Genomic DNA, 27,927 nt, shown 5'->3' on the forward strand with positions numbered 1-27,927 from the left:
TTTTACTTGCCGCGTTTTTTCCCTTGGGCACGTAAACTTCATCACATCAAAATCTGTTGATAAAAAAAAATACATAAAATTTGTCTCTTACTCTCGTCTTCTCGTCTTCTCGTGCGGACATATGTTCATACACATTGTCTGCGTTTTTTTATGGTTCAATATTAATTATTAATTTCCATTAGAATGTTAGTGAAAATTTTGAATTCTTTACATTTTTTTCTCTCTTCAATTCTTATGTTCTAATTTTTAACTATCAAATTAATTTTATAACTTTATAATATGTATATCTATATATCTGGTAAGAGTCACCACTAATTTCCTAAATAAAATTAAGATTGTATTAAAAATGATTATAATTATATTTAACTCGTGTTTGTGATATCATTCATTGTTGTGACAGATATTTCAATAAACTTTTAATCATAAATAAGACCTAGATTTATCCGGTAAATCTAATTTTGAAGTTACAAAATGTTTATTTAGCTTTCATATATTCAATATTTAACCCCAAAAAAATGTCTATATATTTATTTTCTCTTATATGACAGGAGCGTCTCATTTTTATTCTATTATTTTCATTACATTATTTATTACACCTATTATTTTCTCTTTTTACCTTTTTTTATTCTTCTTGTCTCTCTTTTCTCTATCCCAATCTCTCACAAAAAGGGGTGGATGATGATATTTTTTCGTATATCAAACACTATTGAATTTTATTGTTTCTCTTTATCTCATTTAATTTCTTTGACATTTTATCAATTATCACCTATTATACTTATATTTTTCTCCCTCTCTCTCTCTCCTTTTCTCCTCTTTAACTGTTATATAGAATTTGGTGTAATAAATAAATAAAACCCATTTGTTTTTAAATTTTAATAAGAAGTTAAAAAACAAACATTCTTAGTGTAAAAGCTTTTTATCATATTAACTAAATTAAAAACCATTTTTAATATAATTTTAAAGAAATTATTATTTAATTTAAAATTTAACATACATAATAATTAAATAATAATATGAAAATATCTGTACCCTGAGCGAATATAAAAATAACTTAAATATAAATTTGATCCTTCATTATTTTTTTTTTAGTTTCTATTTAATAGCCGTACTCTCGTCATCTCCTGCTTAGATATGTTTCACACAATGTCTGCATTTTTTTTGTCAATATTAATTATTAATTTTTATTAGAATGTTAGTGAAAATTTTGAACTCCTTGTATTTTTTTTTCTTTAACTCTTAAATTCTAATTTTTAACCATTAAATCAATTTTATTACTCCACAATATGTACATGTATATCTAGTAAGACTCACCATCTGTTCAATTCACAAAATGAAAGTAAGGCCTAGATTATATTTAACCCATGATATCATTCAAATTGTTTTGAAACATATTTTAATAAACTTTTAATCATAATTAAGGCCTAGATTTATCCTGCAAATCTAATTTTGAAGTTACAAAATGTTTATTTAGCTTTTATATATTCAATATTTAACCCCCAAAAAATGTATATATTTATTTTCTCTTATATTACAAGAGTATTTCATTTTTATTTTATTTTTTTCATCACATTATTCATTACTCCTATTATTTTCTCTTTTTATATTTTTTTTATTCTTCATGTCTCTCTCTTTTCTCTATCCCGGCCAGTCTATCACAAAAAGGGGTGGATGATGATATTATTTTCATATATCAAACACTTTATTGAATTTTATTGTTTCTCTTTATCTTATTTAGTTTCTTTTACATTATATCAATTATCATATATTATACTTATATTTCTCTCCCTCTCTTTCTTTTCTCCTCTTTAAGTGTTAAATAGAATTTGGTCTTCACCAAACTTCTTTTGTTAAACCAGTCTTTAGATATTCTAAACGTCTATCAAAGTAATAAATTTTATTTAAAAAAATATTATAAATACAAAATGTAATGAAGATTTTCTATGATAGTAAAATTTATCATTTTAATTGCTTGAAATTAATTGTAGGAGTTGATGCTGACATTTTCAATAAAAATATAGGAGCACATTGAATTCGCATCCCATGAAGTTTAATGAAACTATAATTGATATTTTTTCCTTTATATTATTTTGTCCTCCCTTACTAAAAAATTTATAGTATTGTTAAAAACAATTATTAGTATTTGTAAGGAAAGCTAAAGAACGCAAATGTGAATGATCTTACATTTATAAGGTTGCACAAGTTAACCAAATTTTGATGGACAAAGACAAATAAGCATTCAGGGGGAGGGAGAGTTTCCATTTTGTCATCAATAAGAGGTAATCGCCTAATTTATCTATTAGAGAATCTTGACTCTCAAGATTCTGCGCTCGAAAAATTTATCAATTACCCTTAAAACAAAATCAAATAGTTTCAGTTAATTTTAGTTTTAAACATGATGAAACAATTACCCTAAAAATAATGAGATCTTACTAAACATTTAATTAATTGTATGATAAAATTGAATAAAATAAATAAATAATAAAACTAAAATGTAAGTAAACCAAAAAAAAAATCAATCATAACGTGAGACTTGAATTTTTTTCAACACCTATAATGTGAGTTTAGGTCTAACTCAATTCTAAACATTAACTTGAGAGATAATGATTGTCTCTGACTCATATATTTTAATTTATTTTTATTTTTTGTCAATGTAAAACTTAGATTTTTTCCAGTATTATTTTACAAAAGTATAAATTATGATTTTTATCTTTTCAAAATATGTGAAATTTATAATTGATTTTTAAAAAATAAAAAATTGTTTCATTTGAGTGCATCTAAAATTTTAACATTTTACTTATGTGGCATACGGAGTTGAACATATATTTTATCTAAGGCATTTGTATAGCAATTTAATTATAAAAAAAATGGTAGTGATACATGTTAAAATATTAGATGAATAATTGCATGTTTAGATTTTAGAAGAGCTATATATAAAATGGTAATTGTTGTGCATACGACTAATTTAATAACTTAAAATATTCTTATATTTATTATAATTGACAATCTACCTTTAACTCGAGTAAAGGAACAAAAATTCTAACTGACCATTATGTTCTACCAAATATTCGTATTTTTAATATCATTCATAATAGGTGCAAAACACACCATCGGATAGAGAAACTTTTAACCAAAAATGTCAATTGCTAGATGTTCATATACTTTTTTTAAGGCTAAAAATAAACTTTATTGCAACCTGCCGGCTCAAGATGTGTGAAGCAAGATAACACCGCTTTCAAAGAATATACTGCAAGATATTTATATTAATTATAATTGAAATTTATATTTATTGTAATTGAAAATCAACCTTTAACTCAAATAAAGGAACACAAATTCCAACTGACCATTCTGTTCCACCAAAAATTCGTAGACGAGTCACCCATCTGAACATCTGGATTAAAATTTGCCCTGTTTTTTAAAATAATGCAAGAACATATTTATTTTTTTATTTCTCCTCATCACATATCCTCTTATTATATATTCTTCTCTTCTTCTCATCTTTTCTTTTATCTTTTTTGTGTAATATGTTATAAAAAAAACATTAAAGTAAAAGTAATATTTCTCATACATTTTCTACTAATACGTAGCAAAACCCGATGATGTACAGAAATGTTTTTTGAAGTCTAATTAATTATAGGAAAATAATACGATGACCTAATGAAAAATAAATAAATACATGTATTACAGGTCATGTGATAGATGTAATAGAAAATAATAATGGATGTTACTTGTAACATTCTGCTTCGTAAAATAAATAAAAAAGTTTTATTTAAAAATTAATAGAGTTTTTAGAAATTAAATAAATAAGAGAAAATGAGTTTTATTAATTAAAATAAGGATTTTATTGTATTAATAAATAAATAGATTAAAATGATATTTTAAAAAATAAATAAATATTTTAATTGTTTATTATTTAATAAAATAGTGAAATATAATTTATTTTTATAAAATAAAAAAATACAAAAAATAAAATAAATAATAAACTTAAAAATTCATAATTATAAATAAAGACATATTGTATCGGTTTTATAATATAATTTATCTTTCTTTTTCAAATTTATTTTCTATTCTTCTTCTAAAACTTTTTTTTTCCACATACACCAACTAAAATCTACTTATTATAATAAAATTATGATGTCAACTTCCTTAATCATTGAATGGTCCTAAAATTTAGACACTACAAAACTCATGTTCATATATTACCAAGGTTGAGTGTAGACTTTTTTTAATTCTTGATTACATCGAAGTGAATGGTCAATACTTCCAAATTTTTTTTTCCTAATTTCCTATTAACCGTCTAATGATAATTTTGTTCTTAACCGTGTTCCGTCCAAATGTCCCTATGTAGTCTGTTTTTTTTTAATTCCCTATAGTCTGCAGACAGCACAGATTCAAATTGTGTGAGGATGTCTTGGAATCCTCTTCGGAATCTGGTAGTATTCAATAATGACACATATATTGCGGATCGGATCACCCATCAATCCTCTCTAAAAAAATTTAATTGTCATAAAAACATTATTAATTGTCCAAATAATTTTATTTTTTTGTTTGCCAACAAATGATTGGTCTTAGAAATATTGAAATTAATCACTTAAGCTTGATCCAAATTTTACTGGTGAAAAAAATTGTTATTAAAAGAGAAAAATATTTATTCAATTTCATCTATTAATAAAATCTAACAATTACATTTATCAATAAATAAATCAGATATTCTGATAAAAATTAATCATTTAAAAAATATATAGGTATTATGTACTAATAACATGATAAAAAAATTATACAAGAATATGAAAAATAAATTGAATTAAAATAGTTATTGTCCCAATTGTATAAGAATTTTCTATCTAAACTTCCTTACTTTTATTAATATAAAGATATATCCTTTTGAACTAGGATGGAGGTATGTGTTAAGGCCCACCTACTTTTCTCTATAAAATTGTTTTTGTTAAGTTTATATATCTTCTTATTTGTTAACATTAATTGGATATATTTTTTCTTTTACTTTACTAAACATCGGGTTTGGGCTTGTGACTTGTGAATCTTTATTTTGTAGTTTATTATCCGGTCCTCACTTTCACCGTAAATGAAATATAACCGGTTGAATCAAAATGTACTTTTCTTAATATTTGTAAGGAGTGCGTCTATGCATGAATCATGAACTAATAAATTAAAAATTGTTCATTAGAGCCCACTGTAATCCAAGGCGTGAGTGTGCCATCTTATGAATTAAAAATGTCTTAAATATAAAAAAATAATTAACAAATAAATATATAAAGAGTCTATTATAATATTAAGGTTTTGCAAGTTTGTATGACCATCCAAATTAAAAGCTAAACAATGTTATTTATTTATTTGACAGGACATTATTTATTTATTTCTCATCACATAAATAAAGGCCTTTATATTTTATTATTATTATTATTTTAATTATTTTACATGTGTTACTAATATGTAATTGGTTGTTTGTATTATTTTCTTTTGTCAGGGTATAATTGTATGTATTTTTTTTATAATCCATTTGTATGTATCGTTATGTATAACTAATGTAACTATTTTAAACTTTAATATCTACAATTGCTGCAAATTAAAATAGGCCTCCTAGTTCGTCTACAACAATATACTAGTTACAAACAATCGAACAAGCGTATGCTTCAAATGTGCATTTTTTGGTGGCATTATTACTCAAGTATAAGTTTATACAATTTGGTTTTTATATATTTTTTATAATTATATTAAATTTTGAAGTGTTAGTAATTGACTAATTGCATCTAAATGTGGTTTAAGATTTGAATTTCCATTTAATTGTGTTTCAAACACGTATATTTATTGGATGTCATTTATTTTCCATAAACTGGCCAAAAATAAATTGGCTCCTCAATAGTCTAGGTCTGGCTCCGTTTCTGCCTTTAAATATTAAAAATACGCTTTATAAATTATATTGTTTCTAAATAGAAAATAAAATTGTTTTGAATATCTGAGAAATAACTATATTGCTTATCTATCTTGGACATGATTGTTTTCAACAAATGATATTTATGATTCGTAACAAAAGAAAATTATGTTACACACTATGTGAAAAACTTAAATAACTTTAGGATTAATTATACAATTGATTTGTTAATAATTTGTAAAAGTTTAATTACACTCCTTAACTATTAAAGAAGTTCACTTATATTTTCTAATTATTAAAAACACTACAATCATATTTTTTTTTTCAACTCCATTAATTTATTTGACGAAATTTTGTAGATAAATGTATTGCATCTGTTACATTTTACATCAGTTGCATTTTACATCGGATGCCTAGACATTTTTCATTGAACCATTCAACGTTTTTGGTTATGTTGCTTTCTAACTATTTTTATTTCCGTTTTTTTTTTGGCACATTTTTATTTCGGTTTATGTGGACTTAAATTTTAATATTGCTTCCTTTAAGAACTATATATTAGTGTTTTTTTAATTTTTTTTTTTGAATCTCAACATACCATCATCTAATCTTTGAATAAATAAAACCCATTTGTTTTTAAACTTTAATAAGAAATTAAAAAAAAAACATTCTTATTATAAAAGTTTTTTTTATCATATTAACTAAATTAAAAACCATAGTATAGTTTTTAAAGAAATTATTATTTAATTTAAAATTTAACATACATAATAATTAAATAATAATAATATGATAACATTTACACCCATTGGTTCATTAATTTCTTTTAGTTTCTATTTAATATCCAATCTACATAAAATTTACATTAATTTCTTAAAATGTTTTCTATTAGACCGTTAATTCTTCTATCAATTTATCAAACCAATTTGATAAATCTAGTGAAACATGACAAACTGTATTTATGCTAAAAAATATTAATGCATAAACAAATTTAAAAATACATAAAAAGTACTAAAAAATATTATTGATAAATTAAAGACTTAAATATATTTGTATCCATCAAATTTAGATCAATATTTTTTGTCAAATATTTTTTTTTTACATTCCAAATTTAAATTTGTTTTTCTTAATTTTTTATGTTTACAAATGTTTCTTTAATTCTTTTAACTAAAAAATAATGGCAAGACCGGTAATTATTTTAGCATTGGAGTGTGAAACGTTAAGTACGATCACGTCAGCACGATATACTCACCCCCCTCTGAGAATAACGACGGAAAAGAAAACCCGCGCTTTCCTTTCTTGGAATTCATTACAAGAAATGGCGATGCTGCATACGGAAACTCTCACACACCCTATATATATATATATTCACATTCAAAACACAAATCTCAGTCTAGGACAACAACAACACACTGCTACCATTCCCCACCGGTGACTCACAGACAGCATAGCATGGCGACCACTATCAGCGGCATCCCGCTGGTGGCGCTGCAAGTCAAGGCGCTCTTGAAGAAGAACCTCTTGCTGTCATGGCGGAACAAGAGGGCGAGTCTGCTACAGTTACTCTCCCCTTTCATGTTCATTTTCCTCATCTTCGCAATCGACAAAGCCATGAAGGCAAAGACCTCGACCTCTTCCTCCTACAAGAGCGTCACAGAACCTCCCATGGAGCCTTCTCTCCCCATCACCCCCTGCGAGGACAAGCTCTTCATCAATCTCCCCTGCTACGACTTCGTCTGGAGCGGCCACCAGAGCCCCAAGTTTCGGATCATCGTTGCCCGCATCATGAACAACAACCCTGGCCGACCCATCCCTCCCTCCAAGGCACCCAACAAAATCCATTTGAAAATCATAATCATAATCATAATGAATAAATAAGTACATGAATACTTAATATTCCGAACAACTTGTTTTTGTGTTTTTGTGTGTGCAGGTGAAATCGTTTAAGGACAAGAGTGAAGTGGATGCATGGCTTTTCAGTAACCCTATGCGGTGTCCAGCGGCGCTTCATTTTATAGAGCGAAACGATACCGTTATAGGCTACGGTCTTCAGACGAATTCCACCAGTCTTCAGCGGCGAGGGAAGTTCGAGAACCCCACGGCGTCGTTTCAGCTTGCCGCAGAACGTGAAATTGCCAGATACCTTATTGGAGGTCTGAATTGAAAAAATTACTCGTTATCTTTGTGTTCTTCGGAGTTTGGAATTGGTGTGATCTAGTTATTGATGGATTGGTATAATTTCAGACGCGGAATTCAGTTGGAATGTTTTTCTGAGGGAATTCGCGCACCCTTCCACGACTCCTTTCTCTGTTGTGGCTTCAATTGGTCCAGCGTTTTTCCTCGTGATCGCCATATTTAATTTTGTTCTTCAGATTAGGTCTTTGGTCACGGAGAAAGAGCTTAAACTTCGCCAGGTACGGATGCAGTATAATTATTTTTTGTGTGTGTGTGTGTTTACCATGAGTGCATGTTTCATAATTTTGTTCTTGTTGAATCATCTGAAATCATGTTCAAACAGAAGAAAACATGATTTTAAGCAAATTTTTAATATTTTATATCAGGTTGAGGAATTGATTCTTAATTTAACAGTTTTTACATTGGAGGCTTGGATAAAAAAATTGTACTGAGATTTGCTAATAACATGTCTTTAGAATAAAAAAATATCCAAATGTAAATCACTTCACTTTAAAATCAACATTAACCAAAATTAATTTAATTCATAATCAATTTTTCTGATATTCTCACCCAAATACACACTTAATAAGTCCAAGACTCTACGAAATTGTGCTATTGTTTTATGATTGAAGTTGTTGTTACTGTATGGTTTTTTGTTCACGCAGGCAATGACTATGATGGGGCTTTACGACTTTGCTTACTGGTTTTCCTGGCTCATCTGGGAGGCAGTTGTCGCAATCCTATCGTCCCTCCTCATAGTTCTCTTTGGAATGATGTTCCAGTTTCGCTTTTTCTTGGATAACAGTTTTGTGGTCCTGTTCTTTTTTTTCTTCCTATTTGAACTTAGTATGGTGAGAATATTCATGGAATTCTTATAGGCTTACTGTTTACAGATTCTTTTGTTCATTAGGTTTTGTATGATGTGTAACACGGCTTCCCTTTTTATTTAAGACTGGCTTGGCCTTCATGATATCTGCTTTCATTCGGAAATCATCTTCGGCAACAACAGTGGGGTTCTATATATTTATTGTGGGCTTTGTGACTCAGGTATGAACCCTTTTCGTGCTTTGTAGACAAGGTTTATTTAGAAGCAGAAAGAAAGAATGTTCATGTTCTTCTTGTCTGTTGTTTTTCTGTTTGCAGCTTGTGGCACTAGTAGGATTTCCTTACAAAGATAGCTTCTCCAAAACCACACGAAATTTGTGGTCATTATTCCCCCCCAATCTTTTTTCTCAAGGTATAAATGTGCTTTCAGATGCAGTTGCAACTTCTGAAGACAAAGGTGTTAGCTGGAGTAAACGGGGAGAATGTGCTCTTAACAAAACAGACTGTGTTATAACTATTGTATGCAATGATTTGACCTCTAAATCCCTACTCCATAAACCACTTCTTTTTTAGAAGCCTTTTGGTTGCTTTTCCCTTTTACTTTTTGTTCCATAGTTCTAAATTTGCTTTGATTCCTCCCTTCTGTTCAGCCTTAGTTGTGTTACTGCAGTTACTCAGTGTTTTTTTTCTTTTCATTGACAGGATGACATTTATAAATGGCTTGCAGCTACATTCTTTCTCTGGTTTGTTCTGGCCATTTACTTTGACAATATAATCCCAAATGCATCGGGTGTGAGGAAATCAATATGGTATTTTCTAAATCCCAATTATTGGATGGGCAAAGGAGGTCAAAAAGTGAAAGGTGATTAATATTGTGCTTTACGTTGTGTTTTTTATTTCTTCTTTCCTGCTCTTTGTGGGTTAACTCTTCTTCCCCATCTCCTTGTCTTCCTTTTGAAGAGGGTGGGGTTTGTAGCTGTATAGGTTCAGCCCTATGTCAAGAACAAAGTACACCAGATGATGATGTCCTTGAAGAAGAAAACAAAGTGAAACAGCAACTAACAGAAGGTCTTGTTGATGCAAATATTGCTGTTCAGATACGTGGCCTTGCAAAGACATACCCTGGCACACGTAGCATTGGTTGCTGCTTTAAATGTAAAAGAACTTCACCTTACAATGCTGTTAAGGTAAAGCATTTCTTGTTCCTCTGTCTGATATTCATGCAACAATTTTTTGGGATCATGAATTCATGATATGATATTAGAGCTATAAATGTGCTGTCACGAGTTTGATTGTTGTTCACCATTCTTCCCATTAAAAGTGAAATCTCAGGAATCAGGACAAGAATTGCATTATGCATGCTTCAAGCACAAAGGGATCTTGTATCTTGAGTGCTTGTTGTAATTAGTTGGAATTAGTTCTATTGAATAGTCATACAAACTACAAACATGCAGAAATCTTCTCAGCTTGATTTCTTTTTGGGTCATGACTATCAATTTTCTGTTTTCCCCAACTTTTTGCCCATACTTTATTATTTTATCTGAATGTTCCACATATTTCATGTTTCAACAAGGCAACATGGTGGAGATTGACCCATTTTAGGATGATGAATAATGTGCTATTCTGAAATTATTTTCAGGGTTTGTGGGTGAACTTTGCAAAGGATCAGTTATTTTGTCTTCTAGGACCCAATGGAGCTGGAAAAACTACAGCTATTAATTGTTTGGCAGGGATAACTCCAGTAACTGATGGAGATGGTGATACTCTCTATCCGTCTCTCTGTCTTTAACAACCACATTGAACATTCATTAATCAAAATTACAATAATCGAGAAGAGTATGTTAACATTTCCAATTTCTTTAACAGCATTGATTTATGGACATTCAATCAGAAGTTCTAGTGGCTTGTCAAACATTCAAAAGCTTATAGGAGTATGTCCACAGGTGTCTCTCTCTCTCTCTCTCTCTTGCACACACACACAAACACACACACACACCCCCCCCCATTGATATGCTTTTGATGTAAGGATGGATATCTTAGCACATTAAGAATGCATAAATATGATTTTCAAATGCAATAAATTTTTCTTCTCTTTTCATTAACAGATGACTGGCCTGTACTGAATTTTCTAATCTGCAGTTTGATATCCTATGGGATGCACTGTCTGGTCAAGAACACCTCCAACTCTTCGCTACTATTAAAGGCCTGTCCCCATCTTCCATAAAATCAGTATGTCTGCACATGCCTGAAATTGTTCCATACAATCAATGATTATGTGTGTGTGTGCAATATTTGAAATTATTAGCTATTATGGATACTGCCTCTCATTCCTTTTAATTCAAGTTCTTCTGTAAAAATGTAGATTACCCAGACTTCATTAGCAGAGGTGAGACTCACGGATGCATCCAAAGTGAGAGCTGGAAGTTACAGTGGAGGAATGAAACGCCGTCTCAGTTTTGCTATTGCCCTTATTGGTGACCCTAAGTTAGTCATTCTGGATGAGCCGGTATGCAAAGCAGTATATTCCTTTCATGCATATTTTCTGTTGACATGATTACAAGATTAATCTTTCATTTTAATTTCCTAGACTACTGGTATGGATCCAATAATAAGAAGGCATGTGTGGGACATAATTGAAAATGCAAAGAGAGGGCGTGCCATTGTTCTTACAACACACTCTATGGAAGAAGCTGACATTCTAAGTGACCGCATAGGTATCATGGCAAAAGGAAGTCTTCGCTGCATTGGCACCTCAATCAGATTGAAGTCACGCTTTGGTGCTGGTTTTATTGCTAATATCAGCTTCAATGGAAACAATATTGAATGTAGTCCTGCCAGTGGAGATGCAATATCTACAGAACATCATGAGGCAGTGAAGAAATTGTTTAAGAATGTGAGATGAATTATTATGATGATTTAAAATATTTCCATGACAAGTAATAGTTTTTAACCCCTAAAATATTTTTGACAGCATTTAGATGTAGTGCCAAAAGAGGAGAACAATAACTTCCTAACTTTTGTGATTCCTCATGACCGAGAGGCGCTCCTGAAAGTGAGCTTTCTTTCCTTGGCTTCGTCCATATCCTTTAAAGTTTCTCTAACACGGTTTGAATATCAACTTGTTTAAATACCGATTGACATGGAGGCAGATTTTTATCGGAATTTTATAGTTTAAAGTTGATCCCCATTGGCTAAATTTTTTGCTTTGAGTCACCATAGTTGCTCTGGTTGTGCTGATCATGTAAACTTCTGTATCTTTAGTCAAGTTTCAAAGTTGGTTAAATTATTGATAATTAATTAAAATAGACTCTAACCAACTTATCTAGTGTATTACCAGAGAACAATAATACTTAATTCTAAATGGCAAAAGATCTGACAAATTCTTTGTTGCCAAAAAGGGAAAAAAAATATTCATCTGTGCATTGTCTTTTAATAATTTGGGAATATGTTCTTAATTCAGTAATTCCTTTCTTCATGAAAGTATTTTAAATGAATCCTGTCTATATCTGTAGAAATATAATATCACAGTTTATGATTATAATCAAGGATAACTCCTATATTTACATTCCCCGTGGACATATAAGTTGCAGTTGCAATCATGAGTGCAAACTACATGTATTTGATATAAAGCTGAAAATTAGTTAGGTAACACAGAAGCAGGCAGGCTCCACCCTTCAGTGTGGCCTATATATTAGTGAGAATTATGCGTAGCACACACCAAAGTAGCCATAAAAACACTGATCGAGCTTAATTATATGGGATACATTATTGTCTTATATTCATGTTGCTTCCCAAACAGAATTTCTTTTCAGAGCTCCAAGATCGAGAAAAAGAATTTGGCATATCTGACATCCAGCTTGGTCTAACAACTCTCGAAGAAGTTTTCTTGAATATTGCAAGACAAGCAGAGCTTGAAAGCGCTGCAGCTGAAGGGAGACTAGTGACACTGACCTTAACATCTGGGGAATCTGTGCAGGTCAGAGTAACAGTATTTTGCTTTAGATTTTTCTACGGTGAGGTATTAGGTATATACCTCTCAAAGGGTTGAGTTGTAATTGGTTTATTTATTTCTCTAACATAAAGTGAATATAAAATACCTTATGTATACCCTATCACAATGGTCAAAGTTGCAGATACTACCCTTCTGCTTTTCAGTTCAATATAAGTTGTAACTAAGACAACTAGTACATTTTTGCTGATTAATACAATAAAATGCAGATTCCTATAGGAGCTAGGTTTGTGGGAATTCCAGGAACAGAGTCTGCTGAAAACCCTACTTGGTTCATGGTAGAAGTATACTGGGAACAAGATGATACTGGTGCCTTATGCATTGCCAGCCACTCACAGAAGGTTCCTATTCCTCATGGCGTTCAACTATCATCTTCTCCTTCTAGAAGACACCGTAGATATTTAGGCCAGTCAGGAACAGTTCATGGGGTTGTGATTGATCCAAGTCAAGTTAGTTCAGTGGATTTTCAATGATGTGCAAGCAAAATGTACACGAAGATGCATCATGCCCAATTTATTTATTTTTTCAACAAGTATGGGAAGCAATTATATATGAGGTATTGATATTAGATAGACACCTCTTTCAAAGCATATAATACCCAACAATGTTTCAAACATGAATGCTTCCAAAAAGATACATGTAGGAAAAAAAGAAAACAGGCATGAGGCATCATGTCTTAGCATAGTTAGATCCTTAGTTTAGTTTGATCATGGTCAATGGTTAGAACTCTAGTTAGTTAGTTGAAAATTAGTTATTTCAACTAACTTATGTATATATAGCTACAATAACAAAATGTAACTAACCAATTTTACACTTCAATAACAGATCAAGCTTATCCTTCTTTTCTCTTTTGCTTTCTCTGCAAGTTTTCCAATCTTGCATTTCTCTCACATGGCAGATATCAAATCTATGATTATGATGGTATCTTTGAAGAGCTCTGCTGCACGACTGACATTCTTCCTCTCGATTATCATATCTTTCATTCTTACATCATGAGTGAACAGCAACAACAAGATCAATCCCTCAATGTACACATACCCTATTACCTTCATTCGGGAGAAAATCCAGCGATAGCTTTGGTTTCTTCGGTTCTTGATTCATCTAATTATAATTCATGGAGTTGAATATGCTTACTGCATTAAGCGCGAAGAAAAAATCTGAGTTTGTTGATGGTTCTATTCAAAGACCTGCATCAGATCATGCAGCTTGGAAGAGGTGCAATAATATGGTGATTTCGTGGTTGGTTCATTCAATCTCTCTTTCAATTACACAAAGCATACTATGGATGGATGATGCACAAGATATTTGGAAAGACTTAAAATCACGATATTCACAAGGATACCTTTTGAGAATTTCAGAATTGCAGCAAGACATGACATCAATTAAACAAGTTGACAAGTCTATAATTGAGTATTTTACAAGATTGCATGTGATTTGGGACGAGTTAGAGAGTTATAGACCTGATCCTATATGTGTTTGTAATCCAAAATGTTCATGTGATGCACTTAGTAATGTTTTAGAAAGGAAGAAACAGGATCATGTGATGCAATTTCTTAGAGGATTGAATGATCAATTTAGTACGGTTAGATCTAGTGTCTTGATGATGGATCCACTACCTAGCATAGCTAAGGCTTTCTCATATGCAATGCAACAAGAAAGGCAAATTAATAGCAATGATGCATTAGGAAGCACTGGTTTGATTAATACAGCAAACACTAGCTCATCAAACTCACCCTTTTCACGTACTTATTATGGTAAGGATTGGCATACTGTTGATAGATGTTACAGAAAAAATGACTTTCCTCATAATTCATCTTCTAGAGGAAGAAAAAGTGGTTCAATTGGTTTTGGTCGAGGAAATTCAGGTGGAAGAGACAGTAAGATTTGTTCTCACTGATTTTACTAACCACATTGTTGATGAATGTTATAGAAAGCATGGATACCCTCCTGATCATAAATATCATAAGCCCCAAGGTTCATCAATCAATAATGTAAATGTTGCAAAAGAGGAAAATGCAAATTCAGATGTAGAGCAGAATCAAGAGGCACAAGGTTCAGATGTCAAATTGACTGCTCAACAATACAAAACCTTAATGACACTACTACAACCACAAGGATCTTCAACTCACAATAGTTCACATGTGAATCAGATTGGCACAATGATTGGTTCTAGTCATGCACTTACAAGTAATGTGTCATCAATAAGTTGTAGTATGAGCAAGGTAGGTGAGAGTGAATGGATATTGGATTCAGGTGCCACAGACCATGTTACATCCTTTTCTCACTTGTATTCTTCATGTAGACAAATAAGTCTCATTATTGCTAAACTTCCCACTGGTCATACAACTATTGCAACATATGTAGGCACTGTTAGATTTTCTCATTCCTCATAGCTTGAGGATGTATTATACATATAAAGTTTTCAATTTAATCTGATTTCTATATCAAAGTTACTATCTTCCATGCCATGTAAGCTAACCTTTGTGTCTAACACTTGTTTTATTCAAGATGTACAGACCCTGCAGAGGATTGGTACAGTTGACTTGGTGGAAGGTCTTTATAAGCTCAACATGAAGAAATCTGATTTTGTTTTTGTCACATCTTCTGTTTCTTCTAATAGTTCTACTTACTCATGTAATAAAGTAGTTATTGATCTTTGGCACTTTGGATTAAGACACCCCTCATTTGAAGGATTGCAATTGTTGAAGCAATCACATCCTTTACATTCAGTTGATAAACAATTTGTATGTCCAACTTGCCATCATGCAAAACAAAGAAAGTTTTCTTTTCCTAGCAGTGATTCACATTCCTTCCCCCCCCCCCCCCCCCCCCTTTCTCTTATATATGTTGATATCTGGGCTCCATGTCATATTATTTCTTTAAATCATAAATATTTTCTTACCATAGTGGATGATCACTTAAGACTTGTTTGGATATTTCTTATGAAATCTAAAGCAAAAACTCAATCTCATTTAATGTCTTTTGTTGCATTTGTTGAAAGACAAGTTGATACAAAAGTAAAAATGATTCGCTCAGATAATGGTTCAGAGTTCATCATGAAACAATTTTATGATGAATCTAGTATCATACATCAAAGTTCTTGTGTTGAAACTCCCCAACAGAATGAGATTGTCGAACGAAAACATAACATTTACTTAATGTCACTAGATCTCTACTATTTCAATCTAATTTGTCTCTTGTCTTTTGGTCCTATGCTCTTATTCATTATGTTACTCTTATAAATTGTATGCCTACTCCCTTCCTTGACAACAAAACTCCTTATGAGAAAATCTATGGACATCCCTATGGAATTACCACTCTAAGAGACTTTGGTTGTCTTTGTTTCCCTAACACACTTTTTGCAAATAGGAAGAAGCTTGATCCTAAAACTGCTACTTTTATTTTTCTAGGCTTCAAGTCACACAAAAAAGGTTATGTCACTTTTGATCTTAAAACAAAGGCCATCAATGTATCCAGGAATGTTATCTTTTATAAAGATTGTTTTCCTTTGAATGCTCAGGATTCTCATGATCCCATTACTGTTTTGCCTATACCAACTTCTTTTCATGATGACATTGAATTTCCTACCTTCGCTTCTTCAATATTACCATCTGTTCCACCTGATTCTTATCTTGTAGCCTTTACACCCACAGAAATACCATAAACTCTTAGAAGATCGGAAAGACAGATTCAAAGACCAGGTAAATATAAAGATTTTCATGTTAGCTATTTACCATCAACTGTGGCTAGTCACTCTACAAGTAGTCTCTATCCCTTAAGCTCCATACTTTCTTATAGCATATTATCTCCATCTTATCATAGTGCAATTTTATTTGTCACTCAACAAGTTGAACCTAAGTCATACACTAAGGCATCCAAAGATCCTAATTGGATTTAAGCCATGAATGTTGAGATTTAGGCATTAGAAGCTAATCATACATGGACACTTACTGATCTTCCTCCACATAAGACTGCCATTGGTTGTAAGTGGGTCTATAAAATCAAACATAAATCATATGGTTCAATAGAAAGATACAAGGCAAGATTAGTTTCCAATGGATACACTCAAGTGGAGGGCTAGGATTATCTAGATACTTTTTCTCCAGTTGCTAAAATGACTACAGTCATATTATTACTTGCTATAGTTGCTATTAACAAATGACGCTTAAAGAAACTTGATGTAAATAATGCTTTCTTACATGGAGATTTAAATGAAGAAGTTTACATGGTGATTCCTCAAGGTATGAATCTAGAAAAGCCAGGTTTAGTATGCAGACTTCAAAGGTCTTTGTATGGGTTGAAACAACCAGTAGGCAATGGTATGCCATGTTATCCTCTTTTCTAATATCTCATGGTTACAAACAGTGTGCTTCTGACTATTCTTTATTTCTCAAGCATCAACACAATTCTATCATTGCTTTGCTGGTTTATATGGATGATATAGTCTTATTTGGAAACAATTTTACTGAGATTCAAAATACCACACATCTATTGGATAATGCTTTCAAAATTAAGGATTTGGGTGATCTAAGGTTCTTTCTAGGCTTTGAAGTGGCTTGTACTTCTACTGGTATCAATCTTTGCCAGAGAATGTGTGCATTAGATATTCTTATTGATACTGGCATGTTGGGTTCTAAACCAGTATCCATTCCCTCTAATTACATTACCAGGTTGCACCAACATTCTGGTTCTCCTCTCTCACCTAAAGATGCCTCTTCTCACATAAGATTGATAGGTAGATTAATCTACTTAACAAACACAAGGCCTGATATCACATTTGTTGTTCAACATTTAAGTTAGTTTGTGGCTCAACCAACTTCACCTCATCAACAAGCTGCTTCCCGAATTCTAAGATACATCAAAGGATCTCCAGTTGTAGACATTTTCTTTTCAATAGATAGTTCTATCCAATTGAAAGGCTTTAGTGATTTAGACTGGGCTGGCTGCATTGACACTAGAAGATCTATTACATGATTTGTTGTTTATCTTGGTTCTTTTTTAATTTCATGGAAATCTAAGAAGTGAGCTACTGTTTCTAGAAGCTTTTTAGAAGCTGAGTACAAAGCTCTAGTCAGTGCCACTTGTGAGCTGCAGTGGCTAACCTTTCTGTTAGAAGAATTTAAAGTTGTTTTCCATCAACTTGTTGTTCTGTATTGTGATAACAAGCCAGCTTTACTTATTACTGCAAATCCTGTCTTTCATGAAAGGACCAAGCATATCAAAATTGATTGCCAATCATTTGAGAGAAGATCCTTGCAGGGCTTGTTAAGTTGCTACCAATATCTTCTGCCAATCAGCTTGCAGATATATACACCAAAGCACTCATGCCTAGTGCTTTTTAGTTCCTATACTCCAAGCTAGGAATGTCCAACAGATTAAGCTTATTCTTATTTTCTATTTTGCTTTCTTTGCAAGTTTTCCAAGCTTGCATATCTCTCCCATGACTGATATCAAATCTATGATTATGCCCTTTTCTGTGTCTTATGTATACAATTTTTTAACTTATACTTTTTTGTATTGTACAAATTTTATTTTATCACATCCTTCATTTCATTTTATATATTTTTTATTTATCTTAAGTTTTAAAAATATAGTTACAATATTACCATAAAAGGGCATAGTATATTGAGGTTTGACTTTTACATGTTTTTGGCCGTTGGTATCATGTTGGACTAGCATACAGAGTTAAACTATTTCCCTTTATTTAAAGAGTGTTTTTTCTTCTTTTAATGATGTATATTTATTTAAGTTTAAACCATTTCTTCCTGTCAAGAGAGATTAATCTAATTGATTAAAGAGTACATGAATTATTGTAAATTTTTTAGTATTTATTTTAAATTTCAATGGACTGAAAAAAGACATCACTCCCTCACCCTTTCTTAACTGATTCGTAGATTGTAATTTTAATTTAAAATTCAATCATGCCATCGATATTCAATACTCCAATTGTGAACAAACAAGCGCACAATGTAGCAGTTTAAATTTTATGCATTAGATGATATTCTATAATTTATTTTATTAAATTTTATTATAGAATAAGAAGAATGTGACGGATTTTTTTTAAATAACTAATTTAAAATTTGAAATTATTAATTTGATTTCAAACATAAATGTTACAGTTTTACAAGGAAAAAACATAAATGTTACAGGATATTTTTTTTAAGAACTGAATAGAATAACAATGAAAAAAAAAGTAGTTCAAATGATTGTTTTTTTTTTTGTACATACGAAAAGAAAGAAAAAAAATAAGAAAATTTAACTCATAAATATTACATTCCCAATTATTACTTTAACTTCGTCACAATAATCACTTGTATTTAATTATTTGATCTATTTCTTTATTTACTTTAACTTTATTAATCTTCATGTTATTCTTGATGGAACGGAATAAAAATGAAAGTGAATTGGAATGAAAGTTTTAAATTAAAATAAAGAGTAAAAATATGCATTCCACCTTATATTACTATTCGTTACACTCATTTTTTCTCACTTTCACGGCAAAAGGAGGACTTCGTATTATCATTTCTTTCTCTCTTTAACTTTATAATTTTTATTGTCCTCTATAAATCTACTTTTAAATAACACCATTTTTAAAATCTGATTTTCTGCATTAACAAAAAAAATCTGATTTTCTGTTCCAAATATTTATTTGAAGTCAAACAGTATTTTTTTTATTGCAATTGTCGAAAATTATTTATCGTGAACGACAGCACAACCACGCTGACTGATTTGTTATCGTGTGTAGTAACATCCTGGAAGAAATACTCTCAATACACCGTACGGCCTTACCTTTGCTGTGTACAAGCATTTGATATATTTTTTTTTTATCAACAAATATTAATTATTAATTTTGTTAAACAAGCGTTTGATATCTTAACTTGGATAAAAAATACCCTCTGTTTCGGTTAAGAGGAGTTATGTGTGCAATGACTTTGCAGACAATAAATGGGAAGATCCGTAAAGAAAGCATGATCCAGAAAATAGGTTTGTATTATATCCTGTTTATGATTCTATCCCTATATTTCGGTAGACAAAACGAAATTAAATTTATGCGAAAATGTCTTTTAACTTAATTACAAAAGAAAATGTTAAATAAGAAAAATCTCTCAATTTACTCTTCAAAAATTAGACATCACCATTTACCACTGCAAGTCTTCAAGAAAAAATTATCCTTAATTTAGCCTTTGAAATCTTTTTTTATATCACCACTCCAATCTTCTAAAGATTTTGTTTCTAAAATCTTTATACACTTTTTTTTTATCACCACTTTTAATCTTCCATAAGAACCAAAATAGTGCCTTAAATTGTATTTAATATGCTTTACATTCCAAAATCCTAGAAGTTGGTCCAAGTGCTTAACAAGGACAGAATATTCGTACAATACAACACTACTTTTCATACTAGTTAGTGCTTCACTCCAATTAAAATGGTTTATGGAAGAAACCTCCCACCCAGCAAACAATAAGCAATATCACCCTTTAGGTTTCCTTCATTCTTTGTTACTTCTGCTGCTACACTGATATCAGTCTCTGTATTACTAAATAAGGGCAGATCGTATTATTCAGCAAGTCACTGTGTTTAGTGATATTTTTTGTCGTTACACTAGCTAGACACTACAATAAGATCTATCCTCCACTACGCACCTGAAGAGTTGAAATGCCAAAAGAAATTTTCTGAAGGCCGAAGAAATCTTGTGTGAAAGTATTCGTGTTACCAGATCATACTTGTCCAAACACGGAAGTTTGGGGAACACAGATAAGGTACAATATGGACAGACAAGGAATCATGCCAGAGACAAACAGAACATAAGACATTAAAAGTTGCAGCATGCAAAACTTAAAACCTATATTGTACAACTCACAACCCAGAATTCAGGGAAAATAAGCTGATCAAACCAGCTCATACAATGGTCCTATGATTTCAGCAACTTTAATCAAAGACGACCCCACACAATTTTCAACCTCCTCGTGTTCAATACCTGAAAACCAGGTTTCCCTCACTTACCTCCTCCACTCAGCTTGAGTTACCTTCCCTGCAAGATGAATAGACTAGTTTAAGATTATCAATCATGAGAAAACAAAGGCATGCACCAGCATATAGTTGATTCATTTTGGAAATTAGAACTTCACTTCTACCAAGTTAATTACCATGAATAAAAGAAACTGTATTGTTTTGGAATCTGTGATCAAGACACTAAACTATAAACTATAAAGTACCCAAAACTTTCTCGATGACATTTATCCCACTGAAAATTGGATAAGTCACTAGAAACTAACAATTCAGTTTTAAAACTCTTTGATAATTGTAACTTTCTAGGAGAAATCATTATGTGACATATTTTAAAACCACTATATGTAGGAAGGACTATATCATACCATTCCCTGCTTTAGAAGATGGTACTGTTCTGTCACTTTTGTTTCCCCCTTTGCCACCTGCCGGAACTGATCTCTGTGGCTTAGGTGAATGCGAACTAATCTGGTTGTTAGTTGAAGATGGCAGAGAATGCCTCCCAGAACCACCAGCAGTGTTGTTTTTCTCAGTCCCATCTTGTCCAAACCTTGGGGACCCTTGTGCCCTCAACTTTGCCTTGGCAGATTCAGTTGCTGCCATATAACTTGGTAATTTTGGACTGTTCTTTATGCCGTCTTCTCCATTCTCCTGCTTTGTCAAATTTGAGATTTTACGGGTAGGTTTCTGGTTTTCATTACCTGTCAGATCACTATGACTCAAATCTCCATTTGTTAATAGGGAGTTTTCATCTTTGAAAATAGTCTCTGGTAGGTTGCCTAGCTTGTTTTTAACTTCGTCATGAGAAGTGTTCCTATCTTTAGTTGGAGTCTCTGACAAGGGCTTTGATTCTACAGACACTTGATAATTGTTTAGAATCTCAGACACTTCCTTGTTGACTGATGGTATTGGAGTGATTTCGACATCAGGCACATTCGAGATGGTTGAAGTTTCTTCCATCTTGATCTTATCATCAGAAGTAATGGTCGCTTGTTCTAAAACAGCGTGACCCGGAATAACTTTCGTCATTTCCAAATGCTGCTTGGGGGTCTCACTTTCAACTTCTGGCTGACCAGCATTCTCAACAACAGGGTTATGAATCTTTCTCAAGCTACGTTTAACCTTTTCAAGCTCACTTTGTGGATTTTCTTGCTCTGGATCTGACACTTGGTATGGTGTTTTCCTGAAATTACGTTTTGGTTTCTCGAATTCAGGATTTGTTTGCTCCAGGGCTGTTTCAAAATTTGCAATAGGAAGCTTCCTGGTAGTGCGTTTTGACTTGGTAATTTGAGCTTCCCCATTTGAAACATTACCCTGCTTTCTCTGAGATTTAGAGTCTCGAATTTTCTTGGGTTGGGGAACTGGTTTCCAAAAGTAAGATGCTGACCAGCGCTCCAACCAACTTAAGACTGAATTTGGATCTCCATTAACATATTGCAGTTGCAGTGCCATTATTGTAATTGATGAAGCAAGAAGCTGAAACAACAAACTAAAATTCTCAAATGCCCAATTCAAGTAAACAGATCAAAACACAAATTTGATAAAAGTGTGCGATCCAGATAATTTGTGCAGCAATATAGGAGAAAAACCCCTTCATTTCCAAGTTCAGATTTAACTGATGTAAATTATGGTCAGACAAGACCAGTATTGCACATAATTACATAAATCCACTTGGAGTAAATTCAAACATGTTCATATTTAAACTAGTAAGGTTTGCAAAACAACAGGTTGTGAAGTAATGTATAATTTACTTTCTGGCTCAGCTTCTTGCTCAAGGAAATGACATTCTTTAACCTTTCTTAACATCAAAATTCATCATTATATTGATTAAGAAAAAGAAATTATATACCACATTCTTGAAAAATAAATGATAAATTATGTCTGTATTTGAATTTGAAATCCTCTGCAGCTGAGAGCAATTAGAAGGGGTGATGTACATTCCATCTCTTTACTACTATCAGGTTGATCCCACTTTCTCATAGAAAGAAAACAAAAGAGAACAGAACTCTTCCTCTGTTCTCTCAACCAAGGAATATAAATTCTATCTTTTGAAATGTAAGAGTTAGTACCTCAAAATTTATAGTATTGTTCATTCTCCAATGAAATCTAACCAAAATATGTATAAAATAAACAAATAATTGTGTCACATGCATGGCATAACTTAAGTTACCTTATGGATGAAAGTATTTGCAGTCAGCTTTGAAATTTTTGTGGAGATACCAACTGGCTCACCAAGTTTTGCATCCTGAAGCACAAAAGCACAACACATTCAGAAGGAAAAATCTTAGAACCAACAATAATAGAAAAATAGGGAAAATAACAGAAAAAGGAATTCTTGGTAAACCATTTTTAATTTAGGAAAAAATAATCTCTGAAGTGGTTAAGTCAAAAAGTGGATATTCATTAACCTCTAGTCAAAGTTTTTAGCATCATTAACCAGTTGCAAAGATATTATACAGGCAGAATAATCCCTCTTCTCTCCCTACATGATTCACTGATTCAGTCATAAATTTGGTGCTATCTAACAATACCTGGTTGATGCACTACCCACCAACCAAAAGAAACTCATTGGAAATTTCACATCTTATTCAATAAACTACACATTATTCACATGTACCAACATTTCATCTGGCATAATAAGTGGCAAAAAAATTGAAGAACACAATCCTTAACTAGTTCTCATTACAATAAAAAGTGATGGATGATAAGTGGCCACCCTAAATTTAGTAATAGTTAATTCAAAATATACCCCATTTATTGCCTACTCACTCCTCATTTTGAAGATCCTACCTGTTCAGCCAAAATGTTCACATTTAATAGGGCCATTTTGTTCTAATTTGACCAAGATAGTCAGGTATATCATAAACCCACACAATAAGAAAAATGCCATGAACAATCAAGTAAGACGACAAATCATTGATAATTTACAGATTCTTAGAAAACAGTACCAGAGGCTTAAATAGATTGCACTTCTCATGGATTTCATTAGACTGTCTAATCCTTCCTCCACGGACAAGTGCTTGTAACTTTACAATTCCATACATGCAGCATAATGTAACAACGGCTTGTTTCCTAACCAAGTGCCCACGAATAAGTGCTTGCAACCTTATTATGCCTTTCAGGGCCCTAAATGCCCTTCGTGCCTTCACAAGAGATGCTTCCATTAGTCAATATCAAATATTACAATTTTCATTTACTAATACAATCAAAACCCACAAAGATAATTCTAATTTGCTTAAAAAGGTTCATCTTACAACTCTTACGAGAAAATATTCACAGAGTATCAGGACAGTAGTAAAGAAATTAAGATTGCAATTTATTTCTCAATGAAATATAATTTCTGCCAAAACAGTCTCATGACAATGGAAGCAGGGATGAGTTGATATCTGACAGGAAAATATCTGAGAATTAATTTCAACATTAAGAAAACTCTTGGATTATTTTTATTTTTAAAAGACAAGAAGTTATTTGCCTATTGACTTGACTATCCTTACTCCTAGCAGTATTCCTATTTCTCCTCTCATAAATATGATTTCCCTTTTCTTCAATTATTATACATGTGTGAAAAACTCACCAGTCTTCAAGTGAGATACTATGACAATTGAATTTACAATCATAATAGAAAATAAGTTTCACAGTTTATATATCCTTTTGCGGTCTACTTCTAGTCCTAGATATCTTATCCCAGAGTACAATTCAAAATTCTAACATCTTATACAAACAATAATATGAATTTAATCACTTAAGGTCCTCTAAAACAGTAAGTCACCTACCAAGTAACCCCTGAAAGCAGCTTGTGCCTTTGATGCTGCTTGCTCCAGCCTGATTTTCTCTGGATCAGGTGGTGCATCCGGGTCAACAGATCCAATAATGTCTCTTTCTTGATTGTCAGGTAAAATATTTTCTGATTCTTCATTCTCCAGTTCATGGTCCTCCTCATTTGTAGCAATCTCATCGGGGGTTGGATCTAAAGACAAACCATTTTCCAACTCGTTGGAAGAAACCACTGCTTCTTTTTTATTAACAAACTTCTACATAAAATTACAGCAAAAGAAGTCAGAAATTTAACAAAGGAAAGTTCATATTAAAACACATTTATTTCTTCAAGGAAGTTATATTTTCAATAGTACAACAGCAGTTATATACCCTAGCTGCATTTCTGGTTCATAATCTTAGGTGTTTGGCAATGGAAAACTCTAGTCTCAGCAATGACACCAAAGCAGAATGTGGTTTTACAGAAATAAATGTCAGAGACAAAAAAACTGGCTATTGGCCCTTATTGGAGAGCAAAATCCATAATCCTGATGATGTACCGATTAGGTTGTAATGTAAGGGCTATCGGGATCTAATTATTTTTGTTATGTCACCAATTATGTCATTTAAATGAAATTTAAGGATGCACACATGCGACTAAAATGATTGAATAAAGTTGTGGCATTGCTTTAACTAACTGCATTACCTCTCTTCCTTTTGAAATATTTGATTTGGATGACTTTTTCCCAAATAGTACGGTCTTGATCCATTTTCCTGGTGATTTCCCCATTTTGAGATCACAACCTGCAGCAGAAAATCAGTGAACTTAATCTCTATATTCCGTATATTGAATACAAAAGTAAATAACGAGTCAAAAACAAAAAATACTAAAAAAAATACTTTTTTTTTTTGCTCAGCAAAAATAACATATTATATTAAGATGAGTACCAGAGGTACTAGATAATACAAATGAAAAACCAATGTACAGATAGTTCGGGACAAACAAGATACAGCAGCTAGAATAGTCCAAACTACTGAAAAAGACCTGGGCCTTAAACTATTCTCAAATAGCTGTCCTAAGAAAAACATCTTTGAGATTTGAGGACCAATGATTGAAATGTAAAGAGAAATTTTTTTCAAAACATCTGAGCCATGACCATAACATGAACACTGCATCTTCCACTAAAAAAAATACTTAATCCTGAAATAATGCAAGATAAATAAGATTGTCAAATTTAGATACTTTTGTTAGTTGTACTAGCAGTGAACTGTTGCCATAGGTTATACTATGACCCCACTGTGTTGTATGGCTAAGATATACAAGTCATTATGGTCATCAGGTAGAAAAGCAAATTTTGGGAACTTATGGGATAAATTCTTATAATTAGCATTCTATGCTGGCCTAGATACCACTTGATCACAATACCAAAAGAAGAAAAGAACAAATTCCTCAAATGCTTAATAAGCTGAAGTATTCAGACAATATAAAGCAGGAATCTTAAGATATGACGACTAAGATTTAAGAGTTTTGTTGGAAAATAGAAAAACAGATTTCAAAAAAGTCATCACATCTGAAGATATTAAGATGCTACAGAATTACAAGCACAAACAAACTATATTATAGTAAAATATAATTTAGTGGTCTCTGTTTAAGAAATAGTTTCTTTCTTCTTCTTGGGGGTGGACGGTAGAAATCTTATCTCATTTGTTTTAACTATGCATTCTTTAAAATTTGATGGCTGAAAAAGACAACAGCTTTTGCTACAAGGATATTCTTAATGAAGATAATAAAAAAACTTCATTTTCCTTAATGAATAGGTAATTAACAAGAGAATGATTTTCCCACTAATGATTAACAAAGTGGGGTGACACGCTCAGCAATCAGCCAATTTTATAGCATAAAGAGAAAGGTAGGCCAAAGGCTTTGAAACTAAACGTTAAGGGAAATAATGACCAACAACTTATAAACAGTGTAAAGACATAATGATAAAAAATTGATCACATCTATTCTCTTACGCAATAATAATACTGCACCTAATCATGGTCCCCCGCACTCATTACCTTAATATGTTGTAGTCATCGACAATAATTCTGCACTAAAATAAAACAATTAAACAAAAACACAACTCCACTGACAATTACCAACTGGAATTCTCAAGAAAACCTCAACAATTATAATTTTAGTAATAATAATAAAATAAAATAGGAAATATAAGGTTTATTGGGTGGTTAAGAAAGAAGAGGAGGAATAGTCACCGTTGGTTTCCTCCTACTAACAAAAATTAACCATCGTTAACATTTGCCGATAAAAAAATAATAAAATAAAAACACAAGCAAACTGAAACAAAAAATCAAAACACACCAAAAACAAAACACAAAATTAGAATCATCAACAAGATCTGCTACAAGCAAAGCAAGACCTAAACAGCTGAAATTGATGCTGAACTAACTTATGAGAAGCTAGATCTGACAATTACCTGATAAACGTGGAAGCTCTTGTCCTCAAATCTTACGATTCCTATGAAACACAACCACATTGGAAGTATGAGAATACAAAATCAAAACTCCACAACAAAATTATTAAAATATTTAACAAGAGACGTAGTTAGAACAGAAAAGAGAGAGGGAGAACAAAAGAGAAAGGTTTGTGTACCATGGAAGAGAAGAGAGAGTGAAACTGAAAATAATGAGAACTGAGAAAGTAAAATGTGACCTAAGGCTTCATCAATTTATTAGTTGTTTGATGATGCATTTGCATGCTGTCATCATTCTCTGAGAGAGAGTGAAAGTTACAATTTTTGAAAAATAATAAAAACAACAACAACTAATGTATAAACTGAAACCAAAACTGAAAAAAAGCTTGGATTATTTTGTTCCGTTTGGGAAACGACGGCGTGTGGTCAACACTAACTGAAAATTTGGCGGCAAATCTTGTCGTAGCCGTTGATGTGATGACTTGACTCGATCGTACGGTGGAGGGTGTAACTGTTGATACGGTGCGTTTTGGGGCAGTGGTTGTGGTGGGAGTGCGGGTGCAGTTACTTCGGAATCAAGTGTTCCACCTCCTTTATTGAGAAATGACTTTATTGCCCTTGAGTGGAAATACGAATCTCACGCGCGGGGAACGGGAGCCGTTGGAATGCGTTACAGGAGGGAAGTGGAAGTGACGCGCATGGATGCGCGTGGGGAAGTAGGTGGGGATGGAAATGGAGTTAGTTGGACCTGTTGTGTCGGGTTGGTACTAAAGAGTGGATAATTAGAGTGGGACAAAACAAAC

General features: G+C 32.1%; 2 protein-coding genes across 8 annotated transcripts; one reads left to right on the forward strand and one right to left on the reverse strand.

Annotated features, from left to right (window-relative positions):
* The first annotated feature begins 7,174 nt into the window (after positions 1-7,174).
* LOC114409743 (ABC transporter A family member 2-like) lies at positions 7,175-15,686 on the forward strand. 3 transcript variants are annotated; one of them, XR_003666197.1, is made up of 17 exons: positions 7,175-7,705; positions 7,815-8,034; positions 8,126-8,295; positions 8,722-8,907; positions 9,008-9,103; positions 9,200-9,400; positions 9,584-9,743; positions 9,842-10,068; positions 10,521-10,638; positions 10,748-10,824; positions 11,021-11,110; positions 11,244-11,387; positions 11,469-11,774; positions 11,853-11,933; positions 12,681-12,857; positions 13,100-13,446; positions 15,399-15,686. XR_003666197.1 is itself a non-coding variant. In XM_028373319.1 (16 exons), the coding sequence occupies exons 1-16, from the start codon at positions 7,334-7,336 to the stop codon at positions 13,361-13,363; spliced, it is 2,889 nt and encodes a 962-aa protein (XP_028229120.1). In that variant the 5' UTR covers positions 7,175-7,333; the 3' UTR covers positions 13,364-13,738. The 3 variants fall into 3 exon arrangements, 1 of the variants encoding a protein (XP_028229120.1); XR_003666196.1 differs by lacking the exon at positions 15,399-15,686 and adding an exon at positions 13,789-13,929; XM_028373319.1 differs by lacking the exon at positions 15,399-15,686 and having other exon boundaries at positions 13,100-13,738.
* LOC114409744 (protein IQ-DOMAIN 31-like) lies at positions 13,531-27,489 on the reverse strand. 5 transcript variants are annotated; one of them, XR_003666200.1, is made up of 10 exons: positions 27,304-27,489; positions 27,128-27,168; positions 25,357-25,454; positions 24,671-24,928; positions 23,846-24,040; positions 23,068-23,142; positions 21,266-22,373; positions 20,839-20,922; positions 14,351-14,376; positions 13,531-14,023 (listed from the first exon to the last, which is right to left on the reverse strand). XR_003666200.1 is itself a non-coding variant. In XM_028373320.1 (8 exons), exons 3-8 carry the CDS (start codon positions 25,438-25,440, stop codon positions 20,891-20,893), a joined length of 1,752 nt encoding a protein of 583 aa, XP_028229121.1. In that variant the 5' UTR covers positions 25,441-25,454; positions 27,128-27,168; positions 27,304-27,489; the 3' UTR covers positions 20,548-20,890. The 5 variants fall into 5 exon arrangements, 2 of the variants coding, with proteins under 2 accessions (XP_028229121.1, XP_028229122.1); XR_003666199.1 differs by having other exon boundaries at positions 13,531-14,077; XR_003666198.1 differs by lacking the exon at positions 13,531-14,023 and having other exon boundaries at positions 14,251-14,376.
* Positions 27,490-27,927: the final 438 nt, after the last annotated feature.

Source organism: Glycine soja, chromosome 4 (genome assembly GCF_004193775.1).
Source record: "Glycine soja cultivar W05 chromosome 4, ASM419377v2, whole genome shotgun sequence".
In the NCBI taxonomy this organism is placed as follows: Eukaryota; Viridiplantae; Streptophyta; class Magnoliopsida; order Fabales; family Fabaceae; genus Glycine; species Glycine soja.